General features: G+C 42.9%; 1 protein-coding gene across 1 annotated transcript in view; it reads left to right on the top strand.

Moving 5' to 3' along the window:
* The first annotated feature begins 2299 nt into the window (after nt 1-2299).
* The window catches only part of LOC138666587 (uncharacterized), a 173551-nt gene continuing 154180 nt past the window's right edge, over nt 2300-21670 (top strand). The window contains exons 1-7 of the mRNA XM_069754788.1: nt 2300-2357; nt 6771-6920; nt 7050-7223; nt 7307-7430; nt 7514-7611; nt 7796-7886; nt 17981-19226. Of these exons, the coding sequence (XP_069610889.1) occupies nt 6843-6920; nt 7050-7223; nt 7307-7430; nt 7514-7611; nt 7796-7886; nt 17981-19226 (1811 nt within the window). The 5' untranslated portion in view covers nt 2300-2357; nt 6771-6842. The remainder of the gene's footprint in view (nt 2358-6770; nt 6921-7049; nt 7224-7306; nt 7431-7513; nt 7612-7795; nt 7887-17980; nt 19227-21670) is intronic.

Below are 21670 nucleotides of genomic sequence, written 5' to 3'. Positions count from 1 at the left end.
CTGAAATAAGCCCCTAGAATGCTGGCACCTCCGGCGAGGAGTTTGTGTTTGAATGTATTCAGGGACCCGGCTGAAATAAGCCCCTAGAATTCTGGCTCCTTCGGCGAGGAGTTTTGTGTACATGCGTGACCATTGACCTCTCTCTGTTTGGGCAGTTAGCCTGTGCCTCTGTGGAGTCTAACAGGGCACAGTGCTTCTCTTTTACGGCTACTCGGTGAATTAACTGAGTTAGTCTATACCGCCATATAGTACCGCCGTTTGCTAGCAGCAGGTACTTCTGCACGGTGGACCCCGGGCTGCGAACGCACCAATATCAATAAAAACATCTCTATTTACTCGGTGCGTTCCGCTAGCCCTAACAGTAGATGTGTTACCAATGGTTTTCTTTGTGACTGTGCTCCCAGATGCCTTGAGATTATTAACAAGTTCCCCAGTGTAGTTTTAGGCTGATCTCTCCCCTTCCTCATAATCAAGGACACCCCACGAGGTGAGATTTTGCATAGTGCAATTGACAATCATTTTGTATTTCTTCAATTTTCTTACTATTGCAACAACAGTTGTCTCCTTCTCACCCAGCATCTTACAAATGGTTTTGTAGCCTATTCCAGCTTTGTGCAGGTCTATGATCTTGTCCCTGAAATCCTTATAAAGCTCTTTGGTCTTGCCCATGCTGTAGAGGTTAGAGGCTAGAGTCTGACTGATTAATTGAGTCTGTGGACAGGAGTCTCTGATATCCAATCCCTTAGTAACCAGTAATATTCAGGTGCAGTCCAGCACTCTAGAGTCTAAATCTGGAGATCACCGTACTGAGCATGTTTGTGAGGTGGCATCTTGTCATTGGTGGTGGGACGTCAACTGCTCCGGTAAGGTGGCAGTGCCAGATTGGTCCATGGGCAATGTCCTGTCCAATTGGACATGAGCCTAGTCTATAAAAGGTTCTCATAGGCACACCCTGGTGCACTAGTATCATTTTACGTATGGCTATGTGAGTGGAGTCTCTACCACTCTGTCTGCAAGTGTTGAGTGTCTAGCTTGGTACTGTACATGTAGGCAGGCAGTTAGCATCAGTGGGGGCAATTAGCCATTGGCTTAACATCTGGTCCCTATATGTGTGCGTTAGCACAGTAAAGTTTCAGAGCAAGCACAACCCTAGTCAGGGTATTAAGCTCAGAGCATCTATTCTGTTACTGTGTGCGAGTAACACAGCTCAGTTGCAGAGCTTCTCTTCTGTTTCTATGTGGGAGTAACACAGCTCAGTTACAGAGCATCTCTTCCGTTACTGTGTGCGAGTGACACAACTCAGTTGCACACTATCGCTTTAATTTCTGTGTGTAAGTGACACAGCTCAGTTTCTGAGCATTTCTTTCGTTTCTGTGTGCGAGTGGCACAGCTCAGTTGCAGAGCATCTGTTTCTTTTATGTGTGCGAGTTCAGTTCGTACTGTTCACACGGAGTGGTGCTCAACCCAGTGTGTACGGGTAATCGCTCCCTGTGTATTCTGTCGTTATTCACTAACAGCAGCTTTCCATCTCTGCACAGTGGACCTCGGGTGCTGATTGCGCTTTATTATTCTATTTAGTGCAATCCGCCATCCCTAACATATGTTGATCCAGAGGAAGGCAAAAAAAAAAACCTGTGCGGCAAACACTAAGCTCCACATTAGGGAAAAAAATTCCTTCCCGACTCCACATACGGCAATCAGACTAGTTCCCTGGATCAACACCCTATCAGGGAATCTAATATATATAACCTGCTACATTATACTTTTCAAAAAAGGCTTCCAGTCCCTTCTTAAATTTTAGTAGTGAATCACTCATTACAACATAATACGGCAGAGAGTACCATAGTCTCACTGCTCTTACAGAATCCGTGTCTGTGTTTATGATTAAACCTTCTTTCCTCCAGACGTAGAGGATGCCCCCTTGTCCCCCTCTCAGGTCTAAGAGTAAAAAGATCATTAGAAAGTTCTTTGTACTGTACCCTCGTATATTTATACATTGTATTAAGATCCCCTCTAAGCCTTCATTTTTCCAAACTAAAAACCCCCAAGTGTAATAACCTGTCTTGGTACTGCATACCCCCCAGTACTCTAATATTGTTGGTCGCTTTTCTTCACCTGCTCTAGTTCAGCTATGTCTTTCTTATACATTGGAGACCTGAACTGTACACAGTATTCTAAATGTGGTCGCACTAGTGACTTGTATAGAGGTAAAATTATGTTCTCCTCATGAGCATATATGCCTCCTTTAATGCATCCCATTATTTTTTTTGCCTTTGCAGCAGCTGCCTGACACTGGCCACTAAATGTGAGTTTGTCGTCCACCAATACACCCAGATCTTTTTCAGTAAAATACAAAGGTAGGCATTCCAGCTCCTAAAACAATTTCTTTATTCCACCAAAAATTAAAACATGACAGACGGCTATGTCCTTTTTACATGTGGATAGGCACAACAGGCACTGGTGGCCAAGCAACGCGTTTCGATCCTAGTATGGATCTTTGTCACAGCTCCTTTTCAGTAACAGCTTTGCCAAGTGTTTTACAATTAAGCACATAATTATACATCTTATTTCTTCTGCCCAAGTGCATGAACTTACGTTTATCCCTATTAAAGCTCATTTTCCATTTATCAGCCCAAGCTTCTAGCTTACATAAATCATCCTGTAATATAAAATTGTCCTCCTCTGTATTGATTACCCTGCAGAGTTTAGTGTCATCTGCAAATATTGAAATTCTGCTCTGAATGCCCCCTACAAGGTCATTAATAAATATGTTAAAAAGAAGAGGGCCCAATACTGACCCCTGTGGTACCCCACTGCTAACCGTGACCCAGTCCGAGTGTGCTCCATTAATAACCACCCTTTGTTTCCTATCCCTGAGCCAGCTCTTAACCCACTTACACATATTTTCCCCTATCCCCATTATCCTCATTGTATGTATCAACCTTTTGTGTGGCACCGTATCAAAAGCTTTTGAAAAGTCCATATACACTACGTCCACTGGGTTCCCTTGGTCCAGTCCGGAACTTACCTCTTCATAGAAGCTGATGGAAAAAAGTCAGTTAGCATATTGACTTTTCAATGATGAGGATCCAGCATTTCACCCAGACTATTTGTAAGGTCGCCAACACTATCATTTTTAGTTTCTTACTATTTATGTAGTTAAAGAATATTTTGGGATTATTTTTACTGTCTCTGGCAATAAGTCTCTCTGTCTCAATTTTTGCTGCCTTGATTTGCTTTTTACAGAATTTATTTAATTTTCTGTATTTGTTTAATGCCTCCTCACTACCTACTTGCTTTAATTCTCTAAATGCTTTCTTTTTGTCACTTATTGCACCCCTTACAGCTCTATTTAGCCATTTTGGTTTCCTCCTATTTCTAGTATGTTTATTCCCATACGGTATATACTGTGCACAGGTCTTATCCAGGATGCTAATAAACAGATCCCATTTTCTTTGTGTATTTTTATGTCTCAGGATATCGTCCCAGTTAATTGCACCAAGATCATCTCTCATCTGTTGGAAATTTGCCCTCCTGAAGTTTAGTGTCCTTGTAACCCCTCTACTACACATCTTATTAAAGGATACATGAAAACTTATTATTTTGTGATCACTATTCCCCAAGTGACTCCCAACCCTTATATTTGCTATGAGTTCTGGCCTGTTGGTTAATATTAGGTCTAGCAGTGCCCCCCTTCTTGTTGGGTCCTGAACCAGTTGTGAAAGGTAGTTGTCTCTCAGTTGTCAAAAACCGATTACTTTTGCTGGAACTGCAGGTTTCTGTTCCCCAATCTATTTTAGGGTAGTTGAAGTCCCCCATAATAGTGACTTCTCCTTGAGTCGCTGCTTCATATATTTGCTTTATGAGGATATTCTCCATTGCTTCCATTATTTTTGGAGACTTATAACAAACCCCTATCAGTAATTTATTATTTTTTCCCCCTCCCCTTATCTCCACCCACAGGGACTCTACATTTTCATTAGATTCACCTATATTATTCCGCAGGATGGGTTTTAAGGATGATTTTACATATAAACACACGCACACCCCCCTCACTTATCTGTACTGTTATTTCTGAACAGACTATAGCCCTGCAAGTTAACAGCCCAGTCATGGCTCTCATCCATCCGTGTCCCAGATATCCCCACCATGTCATAATTATGTTCCAACAAAATTACCGTATATACTCGAGTATAAGCCGAGATTTTCAGCCCAAATTTTGGGCTGAAAGTGCCCCTCTCGGCTTATACTCGAGTCAATGTGGGTGGCAGGGTCGGCGGGTGAGGGGGTGAGGGCGCTGAGGTATACTTACCTAGTCCCAGCGATCCTCGCGCTGTCCCTGCCGTGCCACGGGCTTCTGTGCTGCAGCTTCTTCCCCTCTTCAGCGGTCACGTGGGACCGCTCATTAGAGATATGAATAAGCGGCTCCACCTCCCATAGGGGCGGAGCCGCCTATTCATTCCTCTAATTAGCGGTGCCGGTGACCGCTGACAGGAAGAGCTGCGGCACCGAAGACCAGGCAGAGGGACAGCGCGAGGATCGCCAGGACTAGGTAAGTATAGCATATTCACCTGTCCTCGTTCCAGCCGCCGGGCGCCGCTCCATCTTCCCGGCCGGCGCCTCCATCTTCCCGTCGTCTGCGCTCTGACTGTTCAGGCAGAGGGCGCGATGACGCATACAGTGTGCGCGGCGCCCTCTGCCTGATCAGTCAGAGCAGAGACGCCGGGAAGATGGAGGCGCCGGAACGAGACGCCGGGAGCTGCAATCAAGGGAGGTGAGTATGTGGTTTTTTTTTTTTATTGCAGCAGCGGCGGCAGAGATTTCTATGGGGCACAATGAACGGTGCAGAGCACCGTATATGGCACAGCAATGGGGCACAATGAACGGTGCAAAGCACCGTATATGGCACAGCAATGGGGCACAATGAACGGTGCAGAGCACCGTATATGGGCACAGATATGGGGCACAATGAACGCTGCAGAGCACCGTATATGGCACAGCAATGGGGCACAATGAACGGAGCAGAGCACCGTATATGGGCACAGATATGGGGCACAATGAACGGTGCAGAGCACTGTATATGGCACAGCAATGGGGCACAATGAACGGTGCAGAGCACCGTATATGGCACAGCAATGGGGCACAATGAACGGTGCAGAGCACCGTATATGGGCACAGATATGGGGCACAATGAACGGTGCAGAGCACCGTATATGGCACAGCAATGGGGCACAATGAACGGAGCAGAGCACCGTATATGGGCACAGATATGGGGCACAATGAACGGTGCAGAGCACTGTATATGGCACAGCAATGGGGCACAATGAACGGTGCAGAGCACCGTATATGGCACAGCAATGGGGCACAATGAACGGTGCAGAGCACCGTATATGGGCACAGATATGGGGCACAATGAACGGTGCAGAGCACCGTATATGGCACAGCAATGGGGCACAATGAACGGAGCAGAGCACCGTATATGGGCACAGATATGGGGCACAATGAATGGTGCAGAGCACTGTATATGGCACAGCAATGGGGCACAATGAACGGTGCAGAGCACTGTATATGGCACAGCAATGGGGCACAATGAACGGTGCAGAGCACCGTATATGGCACAGCAATGGGGCACAATGAACGGTGCAGAGCACCGTATATGGCACAGCAATGGGGCACAATGAACGGTGCAGAGCACTGTATATCGCACAGCAATGGAGCACCGTATATGGCACAGCTATGGGGCACAATGAACGGTGCAGAGCACTATATGGGGCACAGCTATGGGGAAATAATGAACGGTGTAGAGCACTATATGGCACAGCTATGGGGAAATAATGATCTATTTTTATTTTTGAAATTCACCGGTAAATGCTGCATTTCCACCCTAGGCTTATACTCGAGTCAATAAGTTTTCCCAGTTTTTTGTGGCAAAATTAGGGGGGTCGGCTTATACTCGGGTCGGCTTATACTCGAGTATATACGGTAATTCTGATTCCTCCATTTTGTTGGTGAGGCTTCTGGCATTAGTATACATGCACTTTATGTATCTCTCTTTACCTCTATTCTTTTTTAAAATACTAACTCTTCTAACCCCACACCCCATGCCACCCCCAATTTCTTTATTTGTGCCCAGGTCACTATCTGTACTATCTTCCCCTCCTATAAAATGAATACCCTCCCCCCAATCCCTAGTTTAAACACTCCTCCAACCTTCTAGCCATTTTCTCCCCCAGCACAGCTGCACCCTCCCCATTGAGGTGCAGCCCATCCCTAGCATAGAACCTGTAGCCAACTGAGAAGTCGGCCCAATTCTCCAGGAACCCAAACCCCTCCTTCCTACACCAATTCCTGAGTCACTTATTTATCTTCCTAATCTCCCGTTGCCTCTCTGGCGTGGCACGTGGTGCAGGCAGTAGTTCAGAGAATACCACCCTGGGGGTCCTTGCTTTAAGCTTGCGGCCTAATTCCCTGAAATCATCTTTAAGGACCTTACACCTACCTCTAACTTTCTGTTAATAAACTACTTGAATTTGGTTTTGAGCACCTTGAGGGGTGCAGTTTTTACAATGAAGTCTTTTTTGGGTATCTTCTGTGATATAGCTCCCCCCCCCCAAAGTCACTTCAGTCCATACAAGAAGAGAAAATACAACATCTACACATGATACCTCATATGTATCCCTTTATTATCTAGAGTATTTTTTTATTGTTACATTTTATTATTACACAGGATAGTTTATGATGTCACATTGGCTCATCTTCTTCTAATTCAGATTCCTACAATATCAGATCCTCTCAGTGGAGATCCTCTATATAAGAGAATTTAACTGATTGACCTCACAAGCATGGATACTGATAAGGACAAGATGGCGGAGAGGATGTTACACCTCACCCTAGAGATCCTCTTCCGGCTTACTGGAGAGGTGAGCGATTCTTATGATGTCACATTACGTCATTCTTATCTATGAGAATAACAGATGGACAGAACTGGAGAGTTGAGGGCTCTGGAAATATTTGTAGTGAGATTTATTAATGTGTCTCTCCATAACCAGGATTACACAGTAGTGAAGAAGACCTCTAGTCAGAGCTGTCAGGCCTCTGTGGGATGGGGAAGACCCCTGAGCCCAATCACATGGCTACCTTTTCGTTCCCTGATACATGAGGACATCAATTACCAGAAGATCCTAGAACTCACTTACAAGATGATTGAGCTGCTGACTGGAGAGGTGACACTGCTGGGAATGCTGGGACATTATACTGTAACGCTATAAAAGTATCGAGGGGATGACGATATCATTGTGTGTGTCAGGTTGCTATAAGGTGTCAGGATGTCACCGTCTATTTCTCCATGGAGGAGTGGGAGTATTTAGAAGGACACAAATATTTGTACAAGGACGTCATTACAGAGGTTCCGCAGCCCCTCACATCACCAGGTAATAAACAGGACTAAATACAAATGGCCTATAATTATCTGTATGCAAATAATGAATTCAGTCCCTATATATGTTTCATCCAGTTTTATCCAGTAAGACGACAACATCAGAAAGATGTCCCCACACTCTTCTTCCTCAGGACTGTGAACAAGAAAATCCCGATGTTCCCGAGGATCATCAGGTAGACGGAGAGAAGGTGTCATGAGATCTTCTCTATGCTTTGTAGACGGCTGTGAAGGTCTTGTGCTCAGTCTTGTTTTACTCACCAGTATTATACATTTTATCCTTGTCGAAATGGCAGGATTAGAGCTGATCATAGATGTGACTTCTCCATCTATCTGTGATTTGTACAATATTTATTACAGGATAAAGATCTGACCCATATTAATACTACAGAGACATATGTGTGGGATGATGAGTGGTGTAAAGAGGAGATTCCTACATATGATAACCCAGGTGAGTAGTAATCACTAAATGTAGAGAAGTCACAGATTCTTCTTCTCAGTCACTTGATGTGGCTACTTTACCTTCGGTGCAGTCCGGCCATATCACAATCAAGCAGTCACCATTGTCCTGCTAAACCAAAATTGTCCCCATTACTTTGGGCATCAGAAGTCCTTCTGTTGGAGTGAGACATGTTCTGGCCAAAGCTTACAGCCCAGAGAATGCACCCTACTACCTGAAATTAGAAGATGCTGACCCTTATCTTCCCAGATCTCTAAACTGCAATGACAGCGTACGTAGAATGTGCTGACATCATAGAAAATTATGTGAAGAAAAGTATAATCCTTATGGTGGGCCTAGCTTTTATGACGAGACACCAGTTAGTTATATGCTCAAAATATAAACAGTAGACACATAAACATAAGAAATATAATACAATCATACTGTTTTCTTTTCTTTCTTCTTTCCTTTTCTATTTAAATACCTCCCTGACACCCGCTCATTTAGGCTTCTTTCACAATTCCGTCGTTCTGCGGCTGTCACAATGCGTTGTTGTGACTTATCGACGGATGTCAGGAAAATAAAGAAAACCGGATCCAACGCATCCAGTTTCTTGACGGATCCGTCGAATGAGGAAGTCCCTGAATTCGTAGGTATAAATTTCTGGAGAGAGAGAGAGACATGCCGCAGGATGCGTCGTCGCATGTTTTTCCGACGCTGACAAAAAACGTTTCATTGAACACTTTTTCCAGACGACATGCCGTCAAATTGCGCAGGATCCAGTGCGTGACGGACGAAACGTGTGGCCATGTGTCGCGATACGTCGCTAATACAAGTCTATGGTAAAAAAAACACATCCAGACAAATGTGCAGGATGCGTTTTTTTCACAAAACGACGCATTGTGACGGGGAATGCACGATGGAAGTGTGAAAGAGGCCTTATTAGAGTAGAGATAATAGAAGATAAAACTCTTCAATCAATAATTGTTGCCCATATTTCCAAAACTCTTTGCTTCTACTTATCCCAGCAATTAATTTAGGGTGACGTGTAACTTGGCTTAAACTGTTGTTAGAAAAATATATTTTTAGAAGTTACACAGTCCATAAAAATAATTCCCCTTGTAGATAATAATCATGAAGTAATTGGATCCTTAGCAGGACAATCTATCTTGACTCCTATAAAAAAATAAAGTGACAAAACAATATTCAGCCTCTCAGCAGCAAATGTGATAACTGGTTCTGAGAATTCCCTAATTTCCCGGCAGCCCCAATACATATGAGATAGATCTGCCGCCTCTGAGTTATTCTTGGGATATTTAGAATTTTTAATATATCCGATCTTCCGCATAAAAGCCGGGGACTGTGCAACCTGTGAATAACCATAAATTAGAACATTCTCCCATGTGACGTAGCGAAGAACATTATCAGAATTTACAATTATTTCCTATTGTGTAAGATAAATCAAAGATCTGATTCCAGAATTTATTCTCTTCTGCAAGACAATTCATCAAATGTTTTATAGGGAACTAATTCTGACTTTACAGATTTCACTTGACAATAAATAATCCATAAAAGAATATGTTCCCCCAAAATTAAAAGCCGGTTTGAAGACTGAATAGAACGGCTTATCTGCAAATAAAGAAAGAAATGTGAATCCTCTAATCCTACTTGTATGACAAGTTCTTTTTTTATTATCTGTAACAGTAATTATTTTTTTTTTATCCAAAGTACAGCACTGTAAGAAATTTTTTAAATGCCTCACAATATTCAGTCAGCAAAACAAAAAAAGGCCAGTAATTAAAGGGAATCTGTCACCAGGTTTTGCCCATATTAACTATGGCCGCCACCATTATGGCCTCGTACATCATACTAGAATGCTGTAAAAAAGTCACCAATCCACTCTGCAGATCCCCAAAAAAACCTTTTATTATACTTACAGGCGGCGTGATCTGGTTCCATCAGCATCTCTGGTCTTGATCCGTTGCTTCCTTTCTTGAGCCGATTAGAAGGAGAAAGACCGGCACACTGTCCTTTTGAAAGAATTGTGTGCTTGAGGAAGGGACTCGTGGTCCAGACTGAGGTTGAAACCTCAGCACCAGTTAATGAATTGAAATGAGACTGTGGGATTTGCTGCAGTGTAATTTTATTTTGATACAGCCAGGAGTCAAACACAGATCTCATCCAACATTTCGACCATGGACATTCTTTGCCAAGGACATCTGTTGTGGGTGCAGGTAGGCAGAACTCTAGTACAGCAATAACATAAATTGTAAGATCTCTTTCATGTCAAAGAGGACCTGTGTGGAGCAGGAGCCAGGAATCAGGGAATGCTGCAAGCAAGGTTTAATCTGTGGCAGTCCTTGACATGAGAGAGATCTTTGCTGGATCAAAATAAATAAACACTGCAGCAAGACCCACAATCTCATTTCATTTTCTTTTGTGGTGCTGAGGTTCCAACCTCAATTCTCCTTTTGAGCCGGCGCCTCCTCTCTTCTTACGATAGCTGTCTCCCTTCCCTACTTTATGCAGAGGAAGCATTTTATGTCATCAACACAATGTCCCCATCTCACTGAGCAAATTACTGTAATGCCAAAAAGGCTAAAGAGTACAAGTGACCCGGAAGTAAAATGGACATGTGTGCACTACAGTACTTTGATCTGCCCTTGGCAGAGCAGAAAGGAGTGGGACTACGCAGGAGTGATATCGGGAAACTGTGGATGTTGTGGCATACATCATTCACATGAATCAGGGAAGGAGAACGGTGATCGCAAGAAGGGAGGAGATGCCGAATCAAGACCAGCAGCGCCCATCAGACTAGATCACGCTGTCAGTAAGGGTAATAAAAGGTCCTTTTCCAATATGTTCCTCTGGACCTATATAGGGACAGGAACAAAGATAGGTTAAAATGCCCCTCCATCCTCCAATGTCTTTCCTATCACTACAAAGGAAAGTCACATGAGAGTTCCTTCTAGGGTGACAATATCTTACCTTGTGGAATTTCATTGTACGGACTAGAGAGTAGTCCGGAAGGGGGGTAATAGCCTCCCTTCCACCTGTCAAGCGGTACTGAGCTGCTTCCATCCATGGTGGGCTCTTGGCATTACCAGCTTCCCCTGTCTCTAATCCTGAGGCGAAAGTTATGAGAATGAAGGAAGGGGTAAAATTACAGGATGATGTAGAGACAGCAGAGGTAAGTGCACTGTGTAAATGTCGTCTAGATGGGCCTCTGGCATGATACAACCGCATGCCTTTATGTCGAAGCTGGGCCTTGGGCCTCAGGTGCTGACATTTTTCTTCAGGTACGTAAGCTAGGCTTCGGCTCTCCGAGCTAACGTTAAGCCACATGCCTGGGTTATGTGTCATGGTTAACTTCAGCCAATTACTGGGAGTCATCCTGTGTAAAAGACTTCCAGCGAATTTAGTCATTAGGTGACTGTGCCTCCAGTGTACTGAACCTGAATCCCTGGTCCATGTGAAGACAGCGTCCTGAACCCGAATCCCTTGTCCCGGTATGGCCAGAGTCCTGAACGTTATTTCCTGGCTCTGCTGCAGACAATCCTGTTCCTGAAGTCCCCTGGTCTCTGTGCGGCCACTGCCTGAACATTGTCCCCCATCCATGTGCTGCCAGTTCCTGAACATTGTTCCCTGGTCCTGATGCAGCCAGTTCCCGTCATCCCCTGGTCCTAGCTGCAGTACTGGGATCTGCTCAGGCTTGGTAGCTGGTGACTACCTGCAGTCCAGTCTGTCTCCACCATCACTCGCTACATTAAACACCACGTAGCAGCTTAGTTTGACCCTTCCAGGGCAGGCTCAGTTCTGTGGTACAAAGGGTCCACAAATCCACTTGTGCCACCATTGGTCATAACACAGGGCCATGGTATGGGTAATTGTCATTGGATGTACAGTGGGGGGAATAAATATTTGATCCCTTGCTAATTTTATAAGTTTGCCCACTGACAAAGACATGAACAGTCTATAATTTTAAGGGTAGGTTAATAGGTTAATTTTAACATTAAGAGATAGAATATCAAAAATAAAATCCAGAAAATCACATTGTATAAATTATATACATTTATTTGCATTTTGCAGTGAGAAAAAAGTATTTGATTTCCTACCAACCATTAAGAGTTCTGGCTCCTACGGACCAGTTAGACACTCCTAATCAACTCGTTACCTGCATTAAAAACAGCTGTCTCACATAGTCACCTTTATAAAAGACTCCTGTCCACAGACTCAATTAATCAGTCGGATTCTAACCTCTACAACATGGGCACAACCAAAGAGCCTTATAAGGAAGTCAGGGACAAGATCATAGACCTGCACAAAGCTGGAATGGACTGGGTGAGAAGGAGACAACTGATGATGCAATAGTAAGAAAATGGAAGAAATACAAAATGACCGTTAATGTCAATCGACATCGATCTGGGGCACCATGCAAAGTCTCACCTCGTACAAAGTCTCACTGGTGCGCATGTTTGTGGCCCGAAGGCCAGAAGCACGATTTAAATGCCGCTGTCAGAGTTTGACATTTACCTAGTTAATAGCTGCGGGTGAACCGCGATTCCAACCACGGCTATTGCGGGCACAAGTCAGCTGTTCAAAACAGCTGACATTTCCCCGGAAAGATGTGGGCTCACCGCCAAAATACTTATTTCCCCCACTGTAAATGTTTAAACACAGGTGAATTAATCAATTAGAATTGTGAGGCCAACCAATCCCTAAGGCTGCAGTCACACTATTAGTATTTGGTCAGTATTTTACATCAGTATTTGGAAGCCAAAACCAGATGAGGAACAATCAAAGGAAAGTATAATAGAAACACGTCACCACTTCTGGATTTATCACCCGCTCCTGGTTTTGGCTTACAAATACTGATGAGAAATACTGACCAAATACTGATAGTGTGACTGCAGCCTAAGATTGTGACGTCAATAAGGATGGTATAAATGAAGGCATGTATTAATCAGTCTGTATGAACCTGATGAAAGAGATGGACCGGCTCCGTAACGCGCAGCTCAATAAATTTTAAAGTTTTAAACATTAGAATTTCTCCCTTGCATCCTTGGCAGCGCTCCTGAAAGCCCAATTTTTGTTTCCCTCATTTGAATTTCTATTCTGGATCTCTTATGGAGGTCATAGCTGCAGCCGTGGAGGATTAATCTACAATTATCAGGGTTATGCCTGATGCTGCACAACTGATCCAGGTGAGTAGAAGCCATTAACTTTACTCAGAAATATTTGTTCATCTGCTCAAGGAGTATCTGCTTCTTCCACATTATTGTTTTAAAACAGTAGGGAGCAAGTAGCGGAAATAGGGTCTTATCTGATGTACAGTTAGATTTATTAAACCTGATACGTGGTTTAAAAGCCGTTTGATATCATAGTACAGCTGCTGCGGATCCACGGGTTGTAAAACAGAGAAGAATGAAGTTAAGGAAAATTTTTGGATCCCTACCACGCTGCGGTTTATGGAAGATGTCAATTCTCGGGAATTTATTAAAATGTGGTTTTTATTCAACGCATCTCAGAGTGTCAAGCACTACTTCAGGAAATGACCACATATAAGCATCAGACGTGCAGGATGGTTTTGAAAAAATTCATTTTCCAATAAAGGCGCTAAACCAACACATGACATTGTGTGCTGTGTCAAAGTCAAGGTGACACTAATAAAACATTTGCATTCAATGAATACATGAAAAATGTTTGCATAGGGTATGTGGAATACTATACATATATTATTATTAATCTAAAATATTAAAAAACATTTATTTTAATAAAAATTTCAATTGTTTGCATTAAAAACAAAAAATCCTGAAAATTGACATCTTCCATACACAGAAGCAAGGAAGGTAGCCACATATTTTTCCTTATCCACATTATTGTTTTGCCATACCAGGTTTAGTCTGACTACTCCATCTAAAGGAGGGCACATCCAGCACATTATCCCATATGGAGACAGCTCTATAGCTTCACCACAACGTGAATTAATTAATTTGCTCCTTCAGGTGGAGCTAGCCCAGGGCCGGCGTCAGCACCCGGCGTACCGGGGCAAATGCCGGGGCCCTGAACAAATGGGGGGGCCCACTCGTGGCCGGGATACCAGGGAGCCTGGGCTGCTCCCCCAGCAGCTTCGCCACTACTTGAGCTCAGCCGTCACTTAAATAAACATGGCCGCGCACAGTGCACTGTGCAGCGATGTCTCTGCTAGTAATGACGCGGCCGGGCGGACACACAAGCAAAGTTAAAGGCACAGTGTCTGCCTGACCGCATCATTAGTAACAGACACAGCTGCAGCGTGCACTGTGGGTGGCCATGTCTGTTTAAGTGACGGCCATCGATCAAGCAGCACTCCCTCCATATCCACATGCCAGAGGAGCCTGATGGGTGACAAGCCTGGGGGAGGTGAGTGTGTGTTGTGTCTGTCTGTATGTCTGTGTATGCCTGTATGATGTGCAGATCTGTGTATATCAGTGTGTTTGACTGTACATATTTATGTATTTTTGTGAATTTGTCTGCAAATACATGTATGTAAATATCTGCGTATTGTATGTGTATATCTGTGTATTGTATTTGTGTGCATATCTGCGTATTGCATGTGTATGTCTGCGTATTGTGTGTGTGTGCATGTCTGCGTATTGTGTGTGTGTGCGCATGTCTGCGTATTGTGTGTGTGTGCATGTCTGCGTATTGTGTGTGTGTGCGCATGTCTGCGTGTTGTGTGTGTGTGCATGTCTGAGTGCTGTGTGTGTGTGTGCATGTCTGAGTACTGTATGTGTGTGCAGCATGTCTGCGTACTGTATGTGTATGTCTGCGTATTGTGTGTGTGTATGTCTGCGTATTGTGTGTGTGTGTGCGCGCATGTCTGCGTATTGTGTGTGTGCATGTCTGAGTGCTGCGTGTGTGTGTGCATGTCTGCGTACTGTATGTGTATGTCTGCGTATTGTGTGTGTATATGTCTGCGTATTGTGTGTGTGCATGTCTGCGTATTGTGTGTGTGTGCATGTCTGCGTATTTGTGTGTGCATGTCTGCATATTTGTGTGTGTGCATGTCTGTGTATTGTGTGTGTGTGTGTGTGAGTGCGCATGTCTGCGTACTGTAGATGTGTGTGTATGTCTGCGTGTTGTGTGTGTGCATATCTGCCTATGTGAAGGATGAGGGGGAAGGCTAGGCCATATGTAGTATATCTATATTTCTCCTCCGTATCTGTGCATCATGAATCGTGGTATGTGGGCTCACTGAGACTCTTGCCTGGGGCCCACAAAATCCTGGAGCCGGCCCTGAGCTAGCCTGACAATTGAGATATAAAGAGAAGGTTTGTTCTGAATTCACAGATGGATTGCTCTCTGAAATAGAATTCCAAGCGTGGCACTGGTCTCATGCCTCACACCTCAGAACGCAGCTCTGGTCTTGGGCCTCAGAGTGCAACTCAGGTCTCACACTTTTGAGCACTACTCAGGCCTCATATGTCCAAACGCAGCTATGGCCTCGTGTATCATGCCTCCATGTGCTACTCTGGCCTCACAGTGCAGCTCTGGCCTCGTGCCTCCGAACACAACTTTGGCCACGTGCCTTACACGCTGGTCACGACTCTGGACAAGCCTCAAGCCTACAAGTGTGGCTTTGGACTCATCTCCAAGGGCACGGCAATCGACTCAAGTCTCACACCTGAGAGCGCAGCTCTAATGGCTCAGAGTGCGGCTCCGGCCTCAGGTCTCACGCCGCCTCAGAGCGCACCTCTGGTTAAGGGCCTCACACCTCAGAGTGAAGCTCGGGCCTCACACCTCAGAGCACGGCTTTGCCCTTGGGCCTCATGCCTTGGAACGCAGCTTTAATCTCACACCTAAGAACATGGCTCTGGCCTCGAGCCTCACATCTCATGGAGCGACTCTAACCTCATACAGTATAGCATGGCTCTGGTCTTAGGCCTCACGCCTTGGTACGGCTCTGGCCATGCATTAGAGCGGAGCTTGGGCATCATGTCTTAGCGTGCATCTCTGGCCTCACACCTCAGAGGGGAGGTATAGTTCAGCCCTGGTTATGCAGCCTGCCTCTTGTGTGAAGTGTTTTTTCACCACCTTTCTGAGTTGGACCGAGGTTCTATCTTAGTTGCTATGGATAAAACAAATCACTTCATGATTTTTCTTCCTTATACACATATATATGGCATGACCGATGGTATGTGCATTTATTGAGACCCTTTTCATCAATATCAGGGTCAAAGCTTCCTCTCTTATTAACATCAGCATCATAGGATAAACATCTCAATGCTGTGCCTATTTATCCATATCCTAAATGTTATTTTCTATTAGTCTTTCAGCAATCCAGGGCTTCTGTCCTACAGGACTCTTTGTGGTATGGTAACCTGGTCTATAGCCAGGCAGCATATTGGGCAGCACGGTGGCGCAGTGGCTAGCACTGCAGCCTTGCAGCGCTGGAATCCTGGGTTCAAACCCCACCAAGGACAACGTCTGCAAAGAGTTTGTATGTTCTCTCCGTGTTTGTGTGGGTTTCCTCGGGGTATTCTAGTTTCCTCCCACATTCCAAAGACATACTGATAGGGAATTTAGATTGTGAGCCCCAACGTGGACAGTGATGATAATGTTTACAGGTTGTAAAGCGCTGCGGAATATGTTAGCGCTAAGATTATTATTATAGCCAGGATTTAGTTCACCATCCTTTTCTGTGCAACAAGAGGTGTTCAATATCTATTATTTGGCTGCTGTGTTTATAAGTATAATTCATCTAACACAGTTACTGCTGCTCATTATTGGCATTGTGGTACAACAGTGGGATGTTGCTATATAATTTATCTACCACATTTGTGCTGAATATTTGGCAATACACAAATATCATACACTCACTACGGTAATGTATGTTTCCAAAGATTCGATCCTTCTAATCGGTTTCATCAGGACTTTGCTTTTCCAGGGTATTATGGATCCAAAATCGGGCATATTGTTCTGTTTGGAACAGATGGTACAGATCAGTCATATCTAGCCTACTTCTTGCCCAGGAGTATGGTCCTTTAGGGCTTCTGTACTCCCACCTGGTGCTATTTCACTGGTATTGCTCCTGTGTGCTGTCCAGAGGGACATACTGAAAAAGGGGATTTAGTCCAACCAGTAATTCTATTTCCAGGTAGTCCCCCAGGACAGCACCATTATTTCTACTCCCTTATGTTTTGTCTTGCAGACGAGTTTATTTTGGTACTTATAGACCATTTGCATTCATCCTTCTGTGGTAATTTGAGACACTGGAGGGGTGTAGTTGAGAGTGGCCTTTTAACCTCTCTGTGATACTGTCCCTGCATAGGTCAAGAAAGGACTACCTATTTATTTTCTGTCCTGAGAGACCTCTTATTTTTGAGATCTACTGAGTGGATTTCGGACTTTGTGTTCTGCATTCTAATATGCTGTAAAAGAGGCGCTAATGGTGGTGGCCATACTTTACATGGGGAAAACTTGGTGACAGGTTCCGTTTAATTCATAAAGGTCTAATATTTTCATAAGAACCAGAGTATTTCTCTTTCTTGCACTTTTGTTTTTTGCTTGTCTTCTTTCCAGACCCATAACTTTTTTTTTTCTTGTCAAAAGAGATGTGTTTGCGCTTGTATTTTTGCGGGACAAGTTGTACTTTTGAATGACCTCATTCCTTTTACCATATAATGTACTTAAAAGCAGGGAAAAAATTCTAGGTGGAACAAAATGTTGAAAAAATGCAATACTGCCATTGTTTTTTGGGTTTTGCTTTTATGACGTTAATTTTGTGATAAAAATGTCTGGAGACATAATTGTCCATATCAGGCTCATTACAGCAATATTCAACATTTGTGTATACTGTATATATTTTTTTCTATTAAGTGATGAAAAAGAATTTAGAATATTATTTGAGACCCATTTATCTGTCAAGTAAGTTTTTATTAGTATCATTTTGGCCCACAAAACATTTTTTTGCCTGGTGTGTTATTCCATTATTATCTTAGATCTAATGTTTGATTTTCAATTAGTTTTGTCTTCATAACGTGCAATATCTATTTTAAAAATGTTATACAAATATACTTTTTAAGGATATTTTATTAAAGAATTATACTCTTTGTTCTTGGCAGATGACTGTACCTGGAGATCACAGGGACAAGTGACATCTGCAATTCTTAAATCAGATGACCTTGATATCACACAAGATCTAACTGAAGTGAATGCCATTACTCCAGATATTACATCATCCCTTCTCATTTACAGCAGAGATCTATCATCTGATCCTTTTAAACAGGTCCAAACTTCTGATTCATCACAGACTATTAAGGAAAATAAAAGACACATTAAAAATCAAACTGCTCTTAGAGCACAGATGCCACTATCAAGTATGGAAATTAGAAATGATTTTTCCCTCAAAATGTCTTTAGTTACTCAGAAACAAATTCACACAGAGGAGGGGAGATTTTCTTGTTCACTGTGTGGGAAATATTTTAACCAGAAATCTGAGTTTATTAGACATCAGAGAGTTCACACAGGGAAGAAGCCATATTCATGTTCAGACTGTGGGAAATGTTTTAATCAGAAATCACATTTAGTTGGCCACCAGAGAACTCACACAGGGGAGAAGCCTTTTTCATGTTCAGAATGTGGGAAGTGTTTTGCAGAGAAATCGAGTCTTGTTACACACAAGAGAACTCACACAGGGGAGAAGCCATATTCATGTTCAGACTGTGGGAAATGTTTTAATCACAAATCAGTTTTAGTTGTCCATCAGAGAACTCACACAGGGGAGAAACCTTTTTCATGTTCAGAATGTGGGAAATGTTTTAATCAGAAATCATACTTACCTATCCATCAGAGAACTCACACAATGGAGAAATCTTTTGCATGTTCAAAATGTGGGAAATGTTATGCAAACGAATCAAGGCTTGTTAATCATCAGAAAATTCACACAGGGGAAAATCCCCTTTCATGTTCAGAATGTGGGAAATGTTATGCAAAGGAATCAAGGCTTGTTAATCATCAGAAAATTCACACAGGGGAAAAACCTTTTTCATGTTCAGAATGTGGGAAATCTTTTGCAGATAAATCAAATTTTGTTAGACATCAGAAACTTCACACCGGGGAAAAGCCATACTCATGTTCAGAATGTGGAAAATGTTTTAATCAGAAATCAATTTTAGCTATCCATCAGAGAACTCACACAGGGGAGAAACCTTTTTCATGTTCAGAATGTGGGAAATGTTTTGCAGTGAAATCACGTCTTGTTAAACATCAGAAACTTCACACAGGGGAGAAGCCGTATTCATGTTTAGAATGTGGTAAATGTTTTAACCATAAATCACATTTAGTTGTCCATCAAAAGACTCACATAGGGTGAAACTATAGATTATTATTTATTATTATAGCGCCATTTATTCCATGGCGCTTTACATGTGAGGAGGGGTATACATAATATAAATAGAACACTATAGTGGAAAAACATGAGGTCACCAACATTGTTATTTAACCCAGATGGGGTATGTTTTAGTATAAAAAAATGGGACCAGAAAAAGGACCATGGCGGACCAACTGCAATACGATAGACAAAAACCAGCAGAGAACAAAAAGCAGCATATAGTCCAAATATAAATATAGAAAAAACGTTATTAATAATCATACCAGATAAAAAACGACAGAGGGAAACAATCCCCGTGCTGTACTCAGCACGCACCTAAACGGACAAGGGACAGGTGCCTCCAATACAAAGGGATCCACGCAGTAACCAAAACAGGTATTATAAGACAATCAAAAAATTGTGCCAGACTAATGAAGTATAACTACATACATTCGACACACAGGTCCAGAGAGATATATAAAAAAGCACATGCACAATGGGGTAACCCCTTGAGAAAGGCATCAGCCGAAACGCGCGTCGGGGGAGACAGGGGTGAGGTGCCAGTCCACGTCGGGATTGATCCCCACACTAACCGGTATGTATACCAGTGATATTCATTGTGCATGTGCTTTTTTATATATCTCTCTGGACCTGTGTGTCCAATGTATGTAGTTATACTTCATTAGTCTGGCACAAATTTTTACTCCTTGAGAAAATTTAAAATCTGGGGCAAAAACAATATTTTTGTGGTAAAAATGTAATAATTTTTTCTTTACTGCCCAATGGTATAAAACTCTGTGACACGCCTGTGGTGTCAATATGATCACTGCACCCCTATATTAATTCATCAAGAGATGCAGTTTGTAAAATGGGGTCACTCATGAGTAACGGCACCCGCAAACCATAACAATAAAATCTGCACTATATTATGGCGCTCCTTCCCTTCTGAGCTTTGCCCTGTGCCTGAAAAGTATTTCCTAATTAAATGTAGGATATTGACAAACTCAGGAGAAATTTTTACAACAAGCTGAGGTCCATTTTTTCCTATAAGTCATTAGAAAAATGAAAACCTAAATAAATATTTTAGTGGTAAAAATTGTAAATAGTTATTATTTCTTTAACGCCCATTGGTATAAAATTCTGTGAGGCACATGTTGAGTCAATATGATCACTAGACCCCTAGATGAATTTATTGGGGAGTGTAGTTTATAAAATGAAGTCATATATGAGGGATTTCTGCGGTTCTGGCACCTCAGGGGCTCTGCCAATGTGACATGGCACCCTCAAATCATTCCAGCAAGATCTAAACCCAAATATGGCGCTCCTTCCCTGCTGAGCTTTGCACTGTGCCTCAAAAGTAGTTATCGACCACATGTGGGGTATCGTTGTACTGCGGAGAAATTGCACAACAAATTTTAGGGTCCATTTTCTCTTGCTATCCTCGTGAAAATTAAATAAATTGGGGGTTAAAACAACAGTTTTGTGGGAATTTTCTTTATAATTTTCAAAGATCACTGTTGGATAATTCTGTGAAGCACCTGCGGGTTTAACCCCTTAATGAAACAACAAAAGAGAAAAAGACTACACCCACAGAAATGGGAACACCCAGTTTAGCGATCAGGTTAATTCTTTTTTTTATTGATAGACCGGGCGATTCTGAACTCGGCGATGCCAAATATGTGTATGTTTGATTTATTTTTTTATTGTTTTATTTTGATTGGTGTGAAAGTGGGGTGATTTGAACTTTCATGTTTTTTTTTTTTTTGGATATTTTTAAACACATTTGTTTTTATTTTGGCATGCTTCAATAGCCTCTATGGAAGGCTAGAAGCTGCCATAGCGCGATCGCCCCTGCTACATAGGAGCGATGCTCAGATCACCTCTATGTAGCTGAATTACACCCTGCTATGAGCAGGGTGGCGCTCATAGCAATCCGTCATCAACAACCATAGAGGTCTTCAGGAGACCTCTGGTTGTGATGGCAACGCACCGATGACCCCCCGATCAAGTGATATTTCCGGCCGCGTGGCTGGCAGCGCTTGTTAAATGCCGCTGTCAGCGTTTGACAGCGGGATTTAACTAGTCAATGGGAGCAGGTGGATCGTGATTCTGCTCGCGCCCATTACGGGCACATGTCAGCTGTTGAAAACAACTGACATGTCGCGGCTTTGAGGTGGGCTCACCGCCGGAGTCCACCTCAAAGCGGGGGATACTGCCAGCTGACGTACCATTCTGTCAGCTGGCAGAAAGGGGTTAAAACAATACATTTTGTAAATTTGCTTGAAAAAAATGAAAAATTACTCCTACATTTTTAAACCTACTAAAATACTAACAAAAAATAACATTTTACAAATGGTGCTGATGTAAAGCAGACATGAGGGAAATGTTATTTATTAATGTTTTCCTGTGGTATGACTATCTGGATTAAAGGGATAATCATTCA

The sequence above is a fragment of the Ranitomeya imitator genome, chromosome 2, assembly GCF_032444005.1.
Source record: "Ranitomeya imitator isolate aRanImi1 chromosome 2, aRanImi1.pri, whole genome shotgun sequence".
In the NCBI taxonomy this organism is placed as follows: Eukaryota; Metazoa; Chordata; class Amphibia; order Anura; family Dendrobatidae; genus Ranitomeya; species Ranitomeya imitator.
Note: the sequence above shows the minus strand (reverse complement) of the source record. Positions and strands in the feature narration are given on the sequence as shown.